Source organism: Dermacentor albipictus, chromosome 4 (assembly GCF_038994185.2).
Source record: "Dermacentor albipictus isolate Rhodes 1998 colony chromosome 4, USDA_Dalb.pri_finalv2, whole genome shotgun sequence".
Classification (NCBI taxonomy): Eukaryota; Metazoa; Arthropoda; class Arachnida; order Ixodida; family Ixodidae; genus Dermacentor; species Dermacentor albipictus.
The window spans coordinates 95,563,586-95,581,192 of record NC_091824.1 but is presented as its reverse complement, the minus strand read 5'-3'; the positions used below and the strand labels follow the sequence as shown (position 1 = coordinate 95,581,192).

The window sequence follows — 17,607 nt, the reverse complement described above, 5'->3', positions numbered from 1 at the left end:
ATTACAAGTCATTATCACTCTTTAGCGTTTTATCCATCCGCGTCGAGCCATTATCAGAATGAAGACTACAAGATTTTGCGTAAGGGAGGAAACGCAAGACCATCATTTAGCAGGGTTGTAGCAGCAAAAACAAAAAGTAAGAGCTGTGATGAATCATTCTTTACGGAGCGCAGTCCTTCTTGTGAGCGGGTGGGCGGGGTATCTCGCAGTTAGGTGGGCTGATCCTAGTGATAGTGCAGTCTAACATTATATAAGCGCCACAGGGGCGACTCTGTGTGCACTGGGGCCAGAAGGCATGCGCCACTGAGTATTAGCCCCTTAGGCAACTGGATAGGTGCCGCTGAGCTTTTGCACTGAGGACTATGGGTACGTACCACTAGGTTTTAGTTTGCTTTCAGTCTCATGTATTCCCATGGCAATCATTCTACTTACTATAAACAGAAAAAGAATGTGTTTTTTCTGCGAAAAACTTCGTAGGAACAGGTGCCAGCCAATCGTGGTGTTGGACGCATGGTTACAGTAGCCGGCCGGCCAATGCCGGAAAGTTCTACGAACCACAGGATGCGTGTCATCGCGCTCGAAATGTGTCGGAAGTACGCTCCGTGTGGTTTCGAAATTTTTGTAACAACCACGACAAACGAAGTGTAGTCCAGCTTGCAGCGTCAGAAATTTCGAAAATGCGTCCCGAGTGGGTGTCGTTTTCAGTGACGACATCTTAAATTAACAACGCGGCCCTTATTGTTGCGAAAGCACGGCCAGCTCGAGAAATGTGTGCCAATGTCGCATCAAAAGTGCGTCGGTTCAGCTGGCTGCCGCTCTAACGTGCTCTGCCAGCCCCTCGGAAATGCGCACTTTTTACGACGCTTCTCTCGATTTGAAAAACTTAAGCGTCGATCGTACAGCGTCGCCATGCGTTTCATCGAAAACAACGACTGCTGTACAACCTACTCCTGTACAACCTACTGTATACGTTCAACAGATGACAGCTGCACCGAAAAACTGTTTTCTGTACGCACGAAGCAGAACACAAGGTCATTCCGGCTGCTGCTTACGCGCAGAGACTGAGACCATCAGATGCTCTACGCCATGGGACAAAAAATAACAAGCGTGGACACTAGATGCAGCTGGTTGAGGATAGAAGGTCGCACGTGACGTCCGCTTCACCAGCCATCGTTCAGAACGCATCCGCTCGCCAAGCTGTTGAAAACCGAAAGGAACTACCTCCGGTGTTACGTGGAAGATAGGCAGTAAACATTTCATTATTGCTTTGTTGTTCTGGCCGGCCACGGCGGCCGCATTTCGATGGGGGCGAAATGCGAAAAACACCCGTGTGCTTAGATTTAGGTGCACGTTAAAGAACCCCAGGTGGTCAAAATTTCCGGAGTCCTCCACTACGGCGTGCCTCATAATCAGAAAGTGGTTTTGGCACGTAAAACCCCAAATATTATTATTATTGTTGTTCTGGCGGGACTCGTAGTTTCTGCTCGTTTTGTCAATCGTAAACCGTAAAATTGTAGTGACGATTGAGGTGAATATTTAGGAAGTAGAATAGCCGTTTTCAAGCGCCACAAGAAGCACTTAATGTTGCTGTTCGCGCCTCTCTCAAACAGAGATCCTGAGCATGCGATATTATTTGTGACAAGAAAATGCTTTAAACAAAGGAAAATTTGTGTGTGAAAAAAAATCGATTCAACAAAGAAATACTGCGGTCGCAGCAGTTCAAACAAGCCATTTTGCACAGCGGTTCCCGCGCAGAACCTTGTGTACCACAGGCGGCATTGGTTCAAGAGCCTGCTCCTGTTGCTTTTAAGCGCGCATGCGTAGCAAGCGGAATCAACGCGAAGTATTGTTGTCGAGCGTAGCCTGTTGTTTTTTTTTTCTGTCAGCTGGGTGACCCTTTTCGCGAAGCAGATATATTTATCAAATGCCTAGGTGGACGTTTACGTCAACCTAGGCGTCCAGCAATCTAAGTAACGATTTACGCTAGATGTCTTATCCACGTGTAGGTGACGTCAAGACTCGCTATAAAACAGAGGGTCCCTTCTTCCAACTTAAGTATAGGTACCTGGGAGCTTCGAAGAGCTTCCACGTCGCTCTGTAGGACCGTTTCCTGCAATAACGTCCGAAAAGCTCACCGCGACGTAGTGCCTGCCTGCGTGCTCTACATGACAACAAAGTACTTGGCGTTTCAAAATCCGCTCCAGGCACGCCGTCACCTTTGGATACTGAAAAATAATGTGCATGTTCATGTCTATATTATGTTATATCGGCACGACTTAACATCGCATCAGAAGGCCGTGCAAGCGCTACTGCACTTCTTGAGATCGACCGGCCTAGGTGATGGTCTGTGACTGGAACGCCTTTTCTGTTACCTGTTCCTGTTCTTTTTATTTTTATTCTCTATATCTTTGCCCTCTTTCAAACCTTCATATCTCCCACCCCAGTGCAGGGCAGCAAACCGGAAACGTGCCTCTTGTTAACTTCCCTGATTTTAAGATCTCTCTCACTCTCTCTGTTCACTGTGTCATTTCGCAGCACAATGTCAACGGCGCCACGTCGGCCACTTCCAGTTCTTTAAGTCCTCTCCATTACGTTGTTTTCATGGGTGACTTAGCAGGTTTCAGTTGGAGTTTACGGGAATTGGTTAGCTTAATTATGAAATTTACCGGTCGTTGGTTTTTCCACAGGCAGCGTAAGTGATAAAACAAACTTTATGGGGACATAAAAATGTTCACATTCACGTGCTTTGTATTTGTCCTCACCTCTAGAATACTGCTCTAGGCTGTGCTTCCCGGCCTTTTTCCCGCGCTAGATTTATAGCACTAGCAACGCGATGCAAACGCTCAATTGAGCGTGTAGGAGACTGTATAAGTGTCAAAACGTTTGAGGGTTTAGCTTTTATGGCCACAGCTCCATATGCGTGTGTGCATGTGCTTGTGTGTGCGTGAGTGCGTGGGTGCGTGTGTATGCGCTTTTTGTGTATGTGTGTGTGCGTGTGTGTGTCAGTACCAAAAGCTGAAAAACAGCTTTAGAAAGCATGTACCACAAAACAAAGATCACAGTGGCGACAACAGCCTAGTTGGCATACGATGCATGCTTAATAAACTTAAATTGAGGACGACGAGCTATGGAAAGAAGAATGATAGGTGTAACGTTAAGGGCTAAGAAAAGAGCAGATTCGGTGAGGGAACAAACGCGAGTTAATGATACCTTAGTTGAAATCAAGAAAAAGGAATGGGCATGGGCAGGACACGTAATGAGGAGGGAAGATAACCGATGGTCATTAAGAATTAGGGAATGGATTCAAAGGGAAGGGAAACGTAGCAGAGGGCGGCAGAAAATTAGATGGGCGGATGAGATTAAGAAGTTTGCAGGGACAACATGGCCACAATTAGTACATGACCGGGGTAGTTGGAGAAGTATGGGAGAGGCCTTTGCCCTGCAGTGGGCGTAACCATGATGATGATGATGATGATGATAGCCTTGGGCCGTACCATTGACAAAGACATGCCAGAGGTGGACAAGGTTGGCCACGTGTTGAAAGGCATAGCTGGCGACGCCTTCAACATACCCATGTGTAAACACTGCAGCACGAATGACTTTATGATAACAGAATGCCGTTGGTTTGAACAAGCAAAAAGCAGGCGCATTACTCACCGCTTTACCAGGCTCCCTAACACGGCTGCGACCTCCTCATGCGAAGATCTCGTGACGCCTACTCCGCCAGATCAAATTAATTGGACACCTAGTTGATGCTACTGGTGTTCATCCAGACCCTGACAAAGTCCGTGCCGTCCGCGAGTTCCCGGTTCCGCGGTCCACGCATGAAGTACGTCGTTTTCCTGGGCTCTGCTCCAACTTTCGCCGCTTTGTTCTGAACTTCGCGGACATTGTTCGACCCCTCATGGACACCCTAAAAAAGGACGCGACCTTTTCTTGGGGCGCTGACGAAGCGGCTTCCTTTGCATCGCTAATTTCTGCCCTCACATCACTAGCTGTGCTGGCTCATTTTGATCCAGTTGCTAGAACAGAGCTTCGCAACGACGCAAGCGGCCGTGGCATACTAGCTATCCTCGCTCAAACACAGAACGGAGCTAACCGAGCGATAGTGTATGCTAGTCGCCTTCTGTCACAGTCGGAAAATAATTACACCATCACTGAGCGGGAGTGCCTAGCTCTCGTCTGGGCTGTCCTGAAATTCCGTCCGTACCTATGTGGACGGCCATTCGTGGTCATAACAGATCATCATGCGCTCTGCTGGCTCTCAGCACCAGACCCCAGAGGGAGGCTCGGCCATTGGGCATTGCGGTCACAGGAGTGCACGTTCTCAGTTGTGCAGAAATCGGCAAGTTACACACTGACGCCGACTGCCTATCCCGTCACCCCGTTGAACCATCCGACTCCACTAAAACAGTTTTCGACACCTACGTCTTAACAATCACATACTTCATCCATGTGGCCAACGGACAGCGCAGAGATCCATCGTTGCTCTCTCTTATTGACCATCTGCAATCCGGCACCCTCGACTCTTCACTCAGCATGTTCTAGCTTGAGGATAAGGTTCTTTACCACCGCAACATGAACCCCGACGGCGCAGAACTCCTGCTAGTTGTCTCGCGTCATCTAGGAAGAGATGTCCAGTTTATAAGCGAGATTTTTTCACAGCTCGGAATACATTTCTAGCCCCGCTTTAGTACAAGCACCATATACGCTACTCGTGTCGTGTGGACAAAGCGTAATGAGCACAGAAAGCGCTTACTCAGAAGCTGTGGCCAAAGCTTTGTCTCCTGCGCCCAGTCACTGTGTACGACATTCGCCAAGACAGACGTCTCCTGAGCCGCACTGAAGCGCCACGCACATCCATTGTAAATACGAAGGCAACAGAGGCAGCTGAGGCAAGTAATGGACCTGTCAACAAGTGACCAAACATGGCAGTGTCCATGGAATCGTCGTGAAAGGGGCCAATTAGAAGAGCCCGCGATACTCGACAGCTTTAATTCGAAGCATGCTTAACTAGCTCAACCTACTTCTCTGTTAACAGTTATCTGACCTGTACCCGGCCTCTTTCGCGACACATGACGAAAACACTCGACACCCGTGCTGTTAACACCAACTTTTCTTATATATACGCTCTCCCTAAGTTTAAATGAAGTACCCATACACACGAATCGCTTCTGTCTGTCGGCTGAAATAACAGTATTCATTTCGGCAGCTAAACTTGTGATAGTGCGAGGGTCCACTCGAATGAGGTCCTGTTCTGCTCGGGTGTCTCCCAGAACGCTCTGAACACGCACATTACGCACGCTGGCTGCACCTTATGCTGTACCCTATGCTATTATTAGATGACATAGGGCGCCTGCAGCTTCGTAGAAATGCGCTTACCTCGTGTAACTGGGTTTGTACCACTGTGTGCCTGCCCATGCATATGTACATACATATCTGTGTATATTCGCAAAAGTGACATTCACTGCACAGACCTTATATCATTCATACCAGCCAGTCTCTGCGACGCACAGCCTGTATAACTTTATTTTTCTGAAAGCTCCTACCCGGGATCAAACAATGGCCTAATAAACGCACTCAAGAATTGATACATTGGAAGCCATCCTAGAAAGCACTTGCCCACACACACGGGAGACCCAAACCCAATAATCGACGAACCGACCACGAAAGCGGAAGTGCGCGAGGCCATGCACAGTCTACGGACGCACTCCGCACCGGGTCCGAACGGCATAACAAACAAAATTATGCGGAACCTGGACGCTGATTCCATTGAAGCACTAACTGAGTGTATCAATGACTGTTGGGAAACTGGCCACATCCCTAAACAATGGAAGGAAGCTAAATATGTCATGATACCAAAGCCGGGCAAGAGGATGCATCAAGGGAACCTGACACTCACCTCGCTCACCTCCTGCCTAGGTCATCATCATCATCAGCCTGGCTACGCCCACTGTAGGGCAAGGGCCTCTCTCATACTTCTCCAACTGGAGAAGTATGGGAGAGGCCCCGGTATACCCCGGTCATGTAATAAATGTGGCCATGCCGTCCCTGAAAACTTCTTAATCTCGTCCACCCACCTAACTTTCTGCCGCCCCCTGCTACGCTTCCCTTCCCTTGGGATCCAGTACGTAACCCTTAATGACCATCGGTTATATTCCCTCCTCAGTACATGTCCTGCCCATGCCCATTTCATTTTCTTGGTTTCAACTAAGATGTCATTAACTCGCGTTCGTTCTCTCACCCAATCTGCTCTTTTCTTATCCCTTAACGTTACACCCATTAATCTTCTTTCCATAGCTCGTTGCGTCGTCCTCAATTTAAGTAGAACCCTTTTCGTAAGCCTCCAGGTTACTTCCCTGTAGGTGAGTACTCATAAGGCACAGCTGTTATACACTTTTCTTTTGAGGGATAACGGCAACCTGCTGTTCATGGTCTGAGAATGCCTGCCAAACGTAGAACCCTTTTCGTAAGCCTCCAGGTTACTTCCCTGTAGGTGAGTACTCATAAGGCACAGCTGTTATGCACTTTTCTTTTGAGGGATAACGGCAACCTGCTGTTCATGGTCTGAGAATGCCTGCCAAACGCACCCGAGCCCATTCTTATTCTTCTGATTTTTAAGTAGATGTATTCCATTACCCCTTCCATAGCCTCGCTACCTATCGTAAACTGTTGTTTTCTTCATAGAGTGTTGAACATTACTTTAGTTTTCTGCAGATTAATTTTTAGACCCACCCTTCTGCTTTTTCTCTCCAGGTCAGTCAGCATGCATTGTAATTGGTCCCCTGAGTTACTAAGCAAGGCAATATCATCATCGAATCGCAAGTTACTAAGGTATTCTTCATTAACTCTTATCTCTAATTCTTCCCAATCCTGTTCTCTAAATACCTCCTGTAAACACGCTGCGAATAGCATTGGAGAGATCGTATCTCCATGCATGACGCCCTTCTTTATTCGGATTTTGTTGGTTTCTTTATGCCGCTATAGATATCTTTCAGTATTTTTACATACGGCTTGTCTACACCCTGATTCTGTAATGCCTGCATGACTGCTGAGGTTTCGACAAAATCAACGCTTTCTGGCAATCAGTGAAAGCTATATATAAGAGGCGGTTATATTCCGCACATTTCCCTATCCCCTGATTGATTGTGTGAATATGGTCTATTGTTGAGTAGGCTTTACGAAATCCTGCCTGGTGGTTGACAGAAGTCTAAGGTGTTCCTGAATCTATTTGCCATTACTTTAGTAAATACTTTGTAGGCAACGGACAGTAAGCTGATCGCTCTATAATTTTTCAAGTCTTTGGCGTCCGCTTTCTTATGGATTAGGATTATGTTAGCGTTCTTCCAAGATTCCGGTATGCTCGAGGTCATGAGGCGTTGCGTATACAGGGTGGCCAGGTTCCCTAGAACAATCTGCCCACCATCCTTCAACAAATCTGCTGTTACCTGATCCTCCCCAGCTGCCTTCCCTCTTTGCATATCTCCCAAGGCTTTCTTTACTTCTTCCGGCGTTACCTGTGGGATTTCGAATTCCTCTAGATTTTTTTCTCTTCCATTATCGTCGTGGGTGCCACTGGTACTGTATGAATCTCTATAGAACTCCTCAGCCACTTGAACTATCTCATCCATATTAGTAATGACATTGCCGATTTTGTTGCCGATTTTGTCTCTTAATGCATACATCTGATTCTTGCCAATTCCTAGTTTCTTCTTCACTGCTTTTAGGCTTCCTCCGTTCCTGAGAGCGTGTTCAATTCTATCTATATTATACTTCCTTATGTCAGCTGTATTACGCTTGTTGATTAACTTAGACGGTTCTGCCAGTTCGTCCTCTGATCAGCTGTAGAATTACACAGAAGCGTTTACACCCTTTGGAGTGTATATTTGCCACGCAACAATAATCGTCATCTGTCTTGCCCGCATTCTTTTTCTTGAAAACTCTTCGCTCGTTACTTTCCTGTCAGGAATGCTATGTCATGCTGATAATGATGTCGTAGTAGAAGTTGTGCTAACACGGCCTGTTAGTTCAAGCCATATTCACAGAGGAAGACGTCAGCACGTGCTTACTTGGTTGCTGTCCAAAATTGTTGGGTGCGTAGGGTGATGCGCCAAGATTACGCGGAACTTCGTTCGAATGGTAAGATTGGCACAAGACCTCCCTCACGAATGTAAGAAGGTCTAAGCAATAGCGTCACTGCAGTTATTGTTTTTTGCACGTAACACTACCTCATTTACGCACGTGCACGACATTTTGTTTTTATCGTTCTTACAAAGCAAAACTCGCCCAAACACCATAACACTGGCAGAATATGTGTCCGGTTCCGCGCAGATGAGCTCGCGCTGCCCAATTGTTTACTTTTCTCGCTTACATATGTTTCGCCATCTGCAGATAAATATTTGTTTCCGATTACACAGACATCATCAGCGCAGCTAGATGTAAGAACGTCAAAATCGCAGCAGCAGCAGTTCATTAAATGACCCAAGGCCTCCCCACTCCGTGGCTTGCTTAGCGAGATGCGTTCTGTGCGCTGCTGTACGATTAAGTACGTCATACTTCCCATGCTAATGCGGAGGTAGTTCGAGGAGAATGGAATAAAAGCACGCCGCCACGTCAGCAGTTTAGCCGTTTCAATGTGTTATCATGAAATTTCACTAAATTTCAATAAAGTTATTTCCCTGAAGAAGGGTTAAAATCCCTAGATCTAGGAAAATTTCTCTAGAGTTTGCAGCGCTAAACAGCGAATGTCAGACGCATCGCGCGACGCCTCCAACGAAGCGTTCGCTTGAAGAATTCGCATCCATGTGATACACTAGCTAGTGGCGTCTACCGAAGGGAGCGGTGTGCGCATGAAGGTTGTTAGGATACAGGTGTCTGGGCAAAGTGTACTTAAGCGCTCAGAAAAGCTATAAAACATAAAGGTTTCAGGGAGCGAGCGCAGGAAGTGGACGTGCATAGATTAAATTCTGAAGAGAGAGGTCGCACATATATTTTACAACTGCCGGAGACAGCGGTCAATGGTTTTATGTCTCCTCTCAAGTTTGCGCCGATATTCTGCGGATTCGTAGGGATTGGAATGTCTGTGTTGTCGCGCCAACCCCTCCCCTCCTCCCCGATGCTTCTCCCTAAAAGAAATAAATCGATGGCAGCCAACATGGGGTAAGAAAATCTGGGGGAAAGGCCAAGCATATCTAGATGTTTGTAAACTCCCCAAAACATTTACGGTAAAGGAGCGCCCAGTAGTGTGTTTATACTAACAGATGTGCAGAGTGCGGCGCATGGAGGAGCATATTGCCGCACAGAAACGCTATATATGCCTCACATAGAGCGTTGGAAGCTTGCCGGCTGGTACCCTACACGTGTGCGCATATTTCGGTTCTCGAAAAAAAAAACGTGTGCTTTTGACAAAACAGGTCAAGGTTAGCACGTTACTTTATTTATATACCTGCTTCTGATGCTTATAACCTTGCTTACATAATGTGGCACTCCATACGAGTGCACCCAGTCGTCAAAGCGGGGGACCTGCAGGCGACAGGGATGAAACTCGAGTCAGCCATTTCTTGTAAGGTAAGACGGGCTCACTTTTTCTATTGTGGTTATTCTTCTACAGTTTCTGACTACAATTACTAGAGCGAACCATGGCGCTACAATCATTCATCCGCCATTGGAACGATGGGTAAGTACAAACATTTGTCTAATCTCTAGACTTACTTGTGCCTTCAGGTGTTCTTATGGCGTTGTTATTTACAATTTTACGATTTACCTTTCGAATATTTGAAGGAATCATTGCTGTCTAAACGAAGAAGGCAACAAAATTCTGCGCATATGCATAAGAATAGCAAATTGTTGCATCTATAGCGAATTAATTCGTTGAATAACATAAATTTGCAAATTCGCAATGTCATTTGAAACTTAAAAGACGAACTTTATGCAAATCTATGTATTGACCATCATTCCCATTCTGGCCGAAGCTCCATACTTGCGGCTTTAGTAGACACTGGTGCCAGGCTTTCCCCTATTGATTTTAGCAAAAAACTCTGCGGTTTTTATCGACTTCATATGTTCGAATCAAAGCAACGAGCCATGCTGAGAGGCCTAATGATCCGGCCATAAAACAGGCATTTTTTTTTCTGGGCGGCGAAAGTAGATATTTAGAATGTCCTTTCATGTAACGAACATTGTCAAAGAGAAGCACTACAACTTTTGCCAAGATGAATACGCTCCTTCAGGTGGCGCCCGTCAAAAGAAACCTCGCGAGATACTCATATGTAACGCAAAAGCGGCATAGAGAAATTCAGAGCAACAACTCGAGTTACTCATAGAAGGCACGCAGTACGGAAAAATAATAAGCTAAGTTTATCAAACGTTGCTAGGATGACTGCAGCGCCGCCTAGATTAAATTATATTAGTCTAGAATATCGCGAAAAGCAAGCCTGATTCAAAGCATGTGACATAATAAAGACTTTAAATATGCAAGTACTAGATTTAGTGTATCCAGTACCAGCAATGCCTTCTGAGCTGACGGTGTTTTTAGCTTGCCGAGGAGCCTTGAGTAGACATCATGGCTCGTCCAATGCTGTCATTTCGCACTGAGGTCAGAGAAGCTTCGATCATACAGCGGAATGCCAGGCGATTGAGGTCCCACAACTCATCCTTCCGTCAATACATTTTCACAAATCGGATTCCCGTAATCATTACTTGCGAACCCAACGTACTTACCCCATCATCTTGTCAAGGTTCGAACCAATTCTTTCGTCGATGTGCGAGAAGTGCAGCAATGTTGTTGTTTACGTCCGCACGGATTTTACGTATGTACACTATGCAGTATAACCACAGGATGCCAATCAATATGTCTGCCTACGTGTAAGAAAGAAGCAAGTGTCATTCACACTCATTGGCGTCTATTTATCCCTGTCAGGATTATTTGAACGCGATAGATTGCGAGCCATATTGTTACAGACCAGTGGTACTTGGATTATAACCGCGCATCACTTGCTCTGGAGTAGCCCGAAAATCATTTCTAGAGGCAGAAATCTGGTGTCATTAGCCTCTGATCACGACTTTTGTATCATGAATGATGACAGTCCTACGTAGTTGCGTGGCCTCAAGTACAGTAGTCGCCTCAATTTGACTTTAGTATCACGATGCTTCAGTTCACAAGTGCAGTGGTTTTCGGACATAGAAGCACATAGAAGTGACCTTATTCCGACTTACTCGCGGATAAGGGGGCTAAAGAATTCACCATCGTTGAACGCAGTACGAAGAATTGACTGCTCTCAATTTAAGCTACACCGTATTGCCTGGCAAGTTGCATAGGGAAAGTATTGCAAAACATGATCCTTACACGCCACCATGTGCATCCTGATTCCATGACAGACTTTTGGCAAGGCAGGTCATCTGTAGGCAATGTTATTGACCTCACAACGTTCATACAACAACAAAAATACCACAAGCACATGTCAGTGGCGCTGTTTCTTGATATGAAATGGGTGTACGATAATGTCACACATGAAGCGACCATCGAGTCATTAGAGGCTGTTGGAATCGGTGGTCTAATGTTTCAGTGGATCGGCGACCATTTGACGAGAAGGTCCTTTGCTGTGCAGGCCAAATATAGCCCGACTGCCAACTATTATACATACGGTGGCGTCCCACAAGGCGATAGTCTTGTGAGATAGACTAATTTCGATTGGCGAAATAGGCGATAGGCTAATTTCAATTGTGCATATAATGAAGTTCCTGTACGGGAAAAATTGGGGCACGTGGGTACGGTCCGTGCTGCAGCTGTACAGAACACTATATTCTGGGCTTTTTACGGTGAAGCTCACCGATTTCGGCGAACACATACAGCACAAATATTCACACCCTCGAATGCTTACAAGACCAGGCTCTACGGACATTCCTTGGTCTACCACGATGAGCCTCGACTCATGCAACAATCATAATTGCTAGAGACTGCTTGATGCCAACATGCATCACAGTTCACAACCTCAGAGCACATATTCGACATCTGTGTCGCGTACCGAGTCACTATATTTCTGCTTTGCCGGCGCAAAGACCACAAGCCACACTTTACACAGTTGTTGTGACACATTAAGGTTGCCTTCCATCGGGTTTTACACAGGCAGCAAGACCACTATTACCCCTGTGGTGCCCAAAACTGCCACAGATACACCTCACGATTCCAGGAATTGGGAAGAAGACCATCATTCCACAGTGACTGTATGACAGTTGACATTGTCATTACTATACGGGGCATATGAACGAAGATCGCACATTTAAACCAATACATCTGTCTCAGCCACCCGCTCCACAGGCGTTGTTATCATCCCGGCCTCACAAGTCGCAATGAAGTTCAAAGTATGCCGCATAACGACCACCACGGCCACAGAACTTGCCGCCGTACGTGCTGCTGTTATTACATCGCAGAACCAAAATTACGAAAGTAAATCGTTTTTTGTGATTCCAAGGCAGCCCTTCAGAGTCTGCAGTCAGCCTTACAACGCAAGAGGCATGAGCAAGTGGTGTTGGAGACTCGAGAGGTTCTCCATCAAGCCTTCTTAAACGGGCATAGCATCATCTTCCAATGGCTTCCGGGGCACTGTGGCATGGTCGGTAATGATCTTGCTGATAATGCCGCCCGGTCAGCCCATAAAGACATCCTGACAGTTCCTATATCCTTATCATACAGACGTTGCGAAGCATTTTCGTGTACTTGCTCAAACCACGACTGAAACTTCCTCGACCACCTCGTTTTTCTCAAACTATCATCTCCACTGACTGGATCCTACATTGAAGTTGCAGATTACATCGCACTTCTACCGCCATGATGCAACTTTACTGTACCGCTTTTGGTTAGGGGTGGATTTTACGAAAGCCCGCTCATTCCTTAGTGAAAGGTCCGACACACCTATCTATGACTCATGCAACTGTGAAGAGATGATCGAGCACGTGTTGTTAGCTCATTCAAGTTTAATGGCACAAAAGCGACTAAGGCCATGCTGCGCCAGTCACAGGATAGTACAAGATGCAATGCTAAGGCAGCAATAGCTGCGTTAACCTAAAGTCGATGTAAATATCCTGTTTCATCTAAAAACTTGAACAAGTTAGTGAATGGCACTAGCGGCTCATCGTCAAATGTTAAGGAAGGCTGTAAAGGTATGTGCAAGTGATACAAGTCATTGAAATGTTTCCGCCTTTGTGCTTCAATATGTTGACATGACATAATGATGTGGTTTACTGTAAGCAAATCATGACATTTCTCGCAAGTTGGTTGGTTTTCTTTTCGAAATAGAAAGTTGTGTGTTAGATGCATGTGTCCAATTCGAAGTCAACATAAAATCGCCTCATAGAACCGCTCACTTGGTGGCTGAATGATTTCCACTCGCCAAGCAGGGGTTTAGTCATATATAACTCGTTATTTATGCACGAGTTCCATTCTTCTTGCCATTTTATGCTAGCGCCTTACGAATCGCCCCGATACTGTCTCTCTATGGAAGTGTTATGTTCTGCCATGGATGCGCTTTGATCTGCTGCTTCATTCCCTGGTATCCCAACATGGCTTGGGACCGAGCAGAATCGTATGATTCCTCCGTAATACTTATTAAAGACCATGTTTAAGATATCGCCAAGCGGGGGCTCAGACACGGAGTTAAAGTTTAGGGCTCTCAGGGCACTTAATATTTTGGTATAAATTCTTCGACCATGAGTGCAGCCACAGCTGCAAGGTGTGCGATATGCTGTGCTTCGATCGCAACCTCACACAATCTGAAGCGTGTGCGCAACCCGGAACCGAAGCTCGACGACGACAAAGAGACAAAAATTTTCGTGAAAATCGCGCTGAACACGAGTTCAAACTTGCGAAAACAACCACCAGCTTCGCTGTTTTGACGACTTTCACGGCGTGGAACTGTCTTTACTTTTTGTAATCTTTACGACATCAAATGCAACGTTATTCTAAGTATGTTAAACCGATTAGACAGCAGACTATGTTCAGAGAAAAATATTTTTGGACCATGGTTCCACGCGTCGTTGGCTTACAAAGCAACGCGGGCATTGCTACGATTCATGAAATCAACTGGCCTCAGTGACCGGTTGTTGGCGTGAAGTGATGGACAACCGCACTTATTCACACTGATAGTACATTCTTCCCTCACTATCCTTTCTTTTCTTCTCTTGAACCTTTTCTCCCTTGTAGGGTAGCAAACCAGACATGCATCTGGTTGACCTCCCTACCTTTCTTTCTTTCCTCTTCCTTCTCCTCCTTCTTTAAACACGCAATCCATCAAGAACCAAATGTCAGTGGTCCATAATTCTTCGTTTTTTGAAGATCAATGCAGCAACACAGAAGTGTTATAAAGAATAGGGTCATACAGAAAAGTGTTGTAATCTCTCATGCTCTTCTTTTTTTAACCTTATGCGATTATTTGTATGTAGCCAACCTAGTTCTTAGCACAAATACCAAGGCTGGAAATTCATGCTACCTGGCTCGTTCGTTTCTATGATAGTAAATATAATATAGTTATATAGCACGAGAAAAAAAAGGGGCAAGGAGGTCGGACTACACTAAGCAGGAACTTGCTTACCTATTGCGTGTTGTCCACATGCCAAAAGCTAGCTCTTGCACGCATGTCACGGTCTGCCGAAAAAAAAATAATAACAAGATAACTCTTGGGCATCTACACAGAAATTACCAGGGATGCGATGTATTAATTGTCTGTACAAGCGTACAGCTGTGATTCTTGCAGCCAGATGTCACTGCGGGTCGGTGGACGAGGAGGACATAGAGGCTGCCTGGGACGCACTACAGAATGAGACATTTAGAGTATCTATTTGTACTGTTTCAGGGCATAGAGATTTTAATAGCTAAGAAGGGACCTTTATGGATAGCATTTCTAGATATTTAGAAAGCTTAGGACAACGCAGACAGGTAATGGTTATGGGATATTCTCGAGCACGATGCAATAAAGCATGATTTCGTGAAGTTCCTGAGGGAGATATGCGTGGTTTTTCTTCAGAGACAGCCAAAAATTGCTCAAAATAGAGCGCTCAAGATAATTATTTTATTTTTTAGTAACCATATTATCGTGAACGAAGCATGTCGGAAAACAAGTTATTTGTTGTATTTTGCTGTCTCGTTATTTAAGAAAAATAGCGAATCTATCTAATTAGCGCCCTTACGTGGCTACTGACACGATGATCGCATATCAATTTTCAAATCGCGGGAAAAGTCCTTCTCCAGGCACCTGCGGCTATGTTATCTTCCCAGCAAGATCCTTAGGAAACGTCCATTACCCAGAAGCGCTGAGATTCAAAGTGGACGGAAGCATTAACTTCTCAGAAGTCGAGACAACCAAGATACATTTACAGTATTGGTGGAAGAAAGGATGTAGAATAGGTTGTTAGAACCAAAGACCTTACAACCATAACCAACACTACAAGATAAAGAGATGTTTTAAGGAAGAAAGAAAGATTCAAGAAAGAGGTCGGCTAAATTCTAGGCTGCAACAGATGCAGCTAAACCTCATTAAGTAAAACAGGCTAGGTCACCACTTCACGGTCCCCTGTTTCAAAGGGGACTCCAATAAACATCATGATCATTTGCGTGCCCAGAAACGCAATATTCCTCGAATCTCTTTTACAACAAGCTGTATTCACGGCGCCGTACGTGCGTTGTTCTGGTGCACCTTTCCCTAGTGCTTTCTATAAATACGGTTTTCAGTACTAAATTTTATACATCTTTGCCAAGTCTGTCGTAAGTCTGCAAGTAATGCATCAGCATGAGAAAGCCAATCTGCGACAAGCTTTGAGATCACAGTAACGTTTCAGCATTATGAATGATTTAGTCGAGTCCTTCGAAGCTCCGTTTGAAATTACTTTCCTTTTTCTCTCTTCCAGGTGTTTCTCCTGCAACGACAAAGACGCGTCACCAAAACTCTCATCGATGTAATGGCAGGAGCTGTAATTTTAACGCTGATTATATACATATTTCAACTTCCCACTCCACTCACTAGCGTAACTACATCAGATGTGCCATTGCGATGGTTCCCAAGTACTAACGTCGCCAACACGAGCCTCCATACGAAGCGGCGGTACAACAAACCAAACAAGTATCTCATCAACCCGCAGAATGTGTGCTTGCCCCACGTGCCCATAGACTACCTGTTTCTCGTCTTCTCAGCAGCAGGACATGCCGAAGCTCGCCAGGCTATCAGGCACACATGGGCTAGGGACGCAAAGAAGTCCTCGAGAAACAGGCTGCTTTTCATCTTCGGCAAACCCAGCACCGTAAAGTTGGCAGAGCGCCTTAGAGATCGAGTCACAGCGCTACGGGGATATTGTGCAAGAGAACTTCTGGGACGCCTACCAAAACCTATCGCTCAAAGCTGTAATGATGCTTCGGTGGGCAACGGTTCACTGTCCGCAGGCCAGATTTCTAGTCAAAATTGACGACGACTCTTTGCCGAACCTGAGTAACTTCTACATGGCTATGGACGGGCAATTCGAGGACTCCATCTACGGCGAGATCAGACATGGCTCCATTCCGCAGCGCAACCGAGACAGCAAGTGGTACATTCCTTACGAAGACTTCCCCAAAGATGTGGCGCCAGACTTCATCACTGGCGGCATGTACGTTATAGGAGGTCGTGTGGTGGGTTTACTTTACAGAACTACCGGCCACGTCAAGCCTTTTCTCATGGAAGACATGTTTCTAACCGGAATGTGCGCCGAACGCGCTGGTGTCGCTCGAAGGCATCTGTTTGGAGCCTACGATCCGAAGATGTCCTCGCTGTGCGACTTCAAAACGGCTATCTACGCCCACCCTGTGGCTGCCGGAGAGATGAAGGACCTCCTGAACGCCACGAAGCGTTTGCGGTACAAATGCCACGGGCTCTTTTGGGGCATCTACGTTTGCTACTGCAGCACTTCGGACAGCTCGACATGATGAGAGGTGTACGATACCGTCCTCTGGTACAAGCCCCAGTCTTTGTGAGCCATGCACTTGCTGTAGCCTCTTGCGCTATCCTAAATGTGCATCTCTGCACAAAGTAGGCACTTCTTTTTTTGCGGCGCAAGTGGTCACGGGCTCATTAAAATAGCCGTTTCAGTTGGCGATGGTATCCGCCGCCGTCGCCGCCGCCACCGGTGTCCGGTGTCCCTAGCAGCTACCATGGGGAATGAGAAAAAAAAACAGTTCCCGGCCAGATCGAACCCAGGCCCGCTGTGTGGAAGTCCTACTCTTTCACTTAGCCACGCCAGCGCTTGCTAGCATGCAGCGGATAAATAGCCTATAAACACGTCTTAGTGCGCGAGGGTACAGGCGATTAGAGTTGCTGCATATGGCTCCCACAGGGAGCTAGAGTTGAGCATAGGTTTGCCAACTTGCAAGCTATCTTTGTGCAGTGAAGCCACCTCTCGCTCGCGCAGGGGCTACGTCCAAGGCCGTTCTCTCGTCAGTGTTATCTATTGCAACTTTTTCAGAGCAGGTTCCTCTTCCTACATTGACCGTCGGTGTAACCGAACGAGTGGGGACAGCGAAAGATGGAAGAGCGATCTGAGCGATCTCAGTGATTTATATCACGGGTACAGAAGCCTAACGGCTCAGGT

The 17,607-nt window shown here is 46.1% G+C and overlaps 1 protein-coding gene and 1 long non-coding RNA gene across 2 annotated transcripts; both read left to right on the top strand.

Moving 5' to 3' along the window:
* Positions 1-245: 245 nt before the first annotated feature.
* Positions 246-16,472, top strand: LOC135911404 (uncharacterized). Its single transcript, XR_011514291.1, has 3 exons — positions 246-366; positions 9,611-9,676; positions 15,898-16,472. It is a non-coding gene; the product is annotated as an uncharacterized lncRNA (long non-coding RNA).
* An 11-nt stretch (positions 16,473-16,483) lies between these two features.
* On the top strand, positions 16,484-16,945 carry LOC139059545 (beta-1,3-galactosyltransferase 1-like). The gene has a single exon (XM_070537970.1). It carries the CDS (start codon positions 16,484-16,486, stop codon positions 16,943-16,945), a length of 462 nt encoding a protein of 153 aa, XP_070394071.1.
* The last annotated feature ends 662 nt before the right edge of the window (positions 16,946-17,607 follow it).

Coding starts and splice junctions, on each gene's coding strand:
- LOC139059545 (XM_070537970.1), top strand. CDS start 16,484: ATGGCTATGGACGGGCAATTCGAGGACTCCATCTACGGCGAGATCAGA.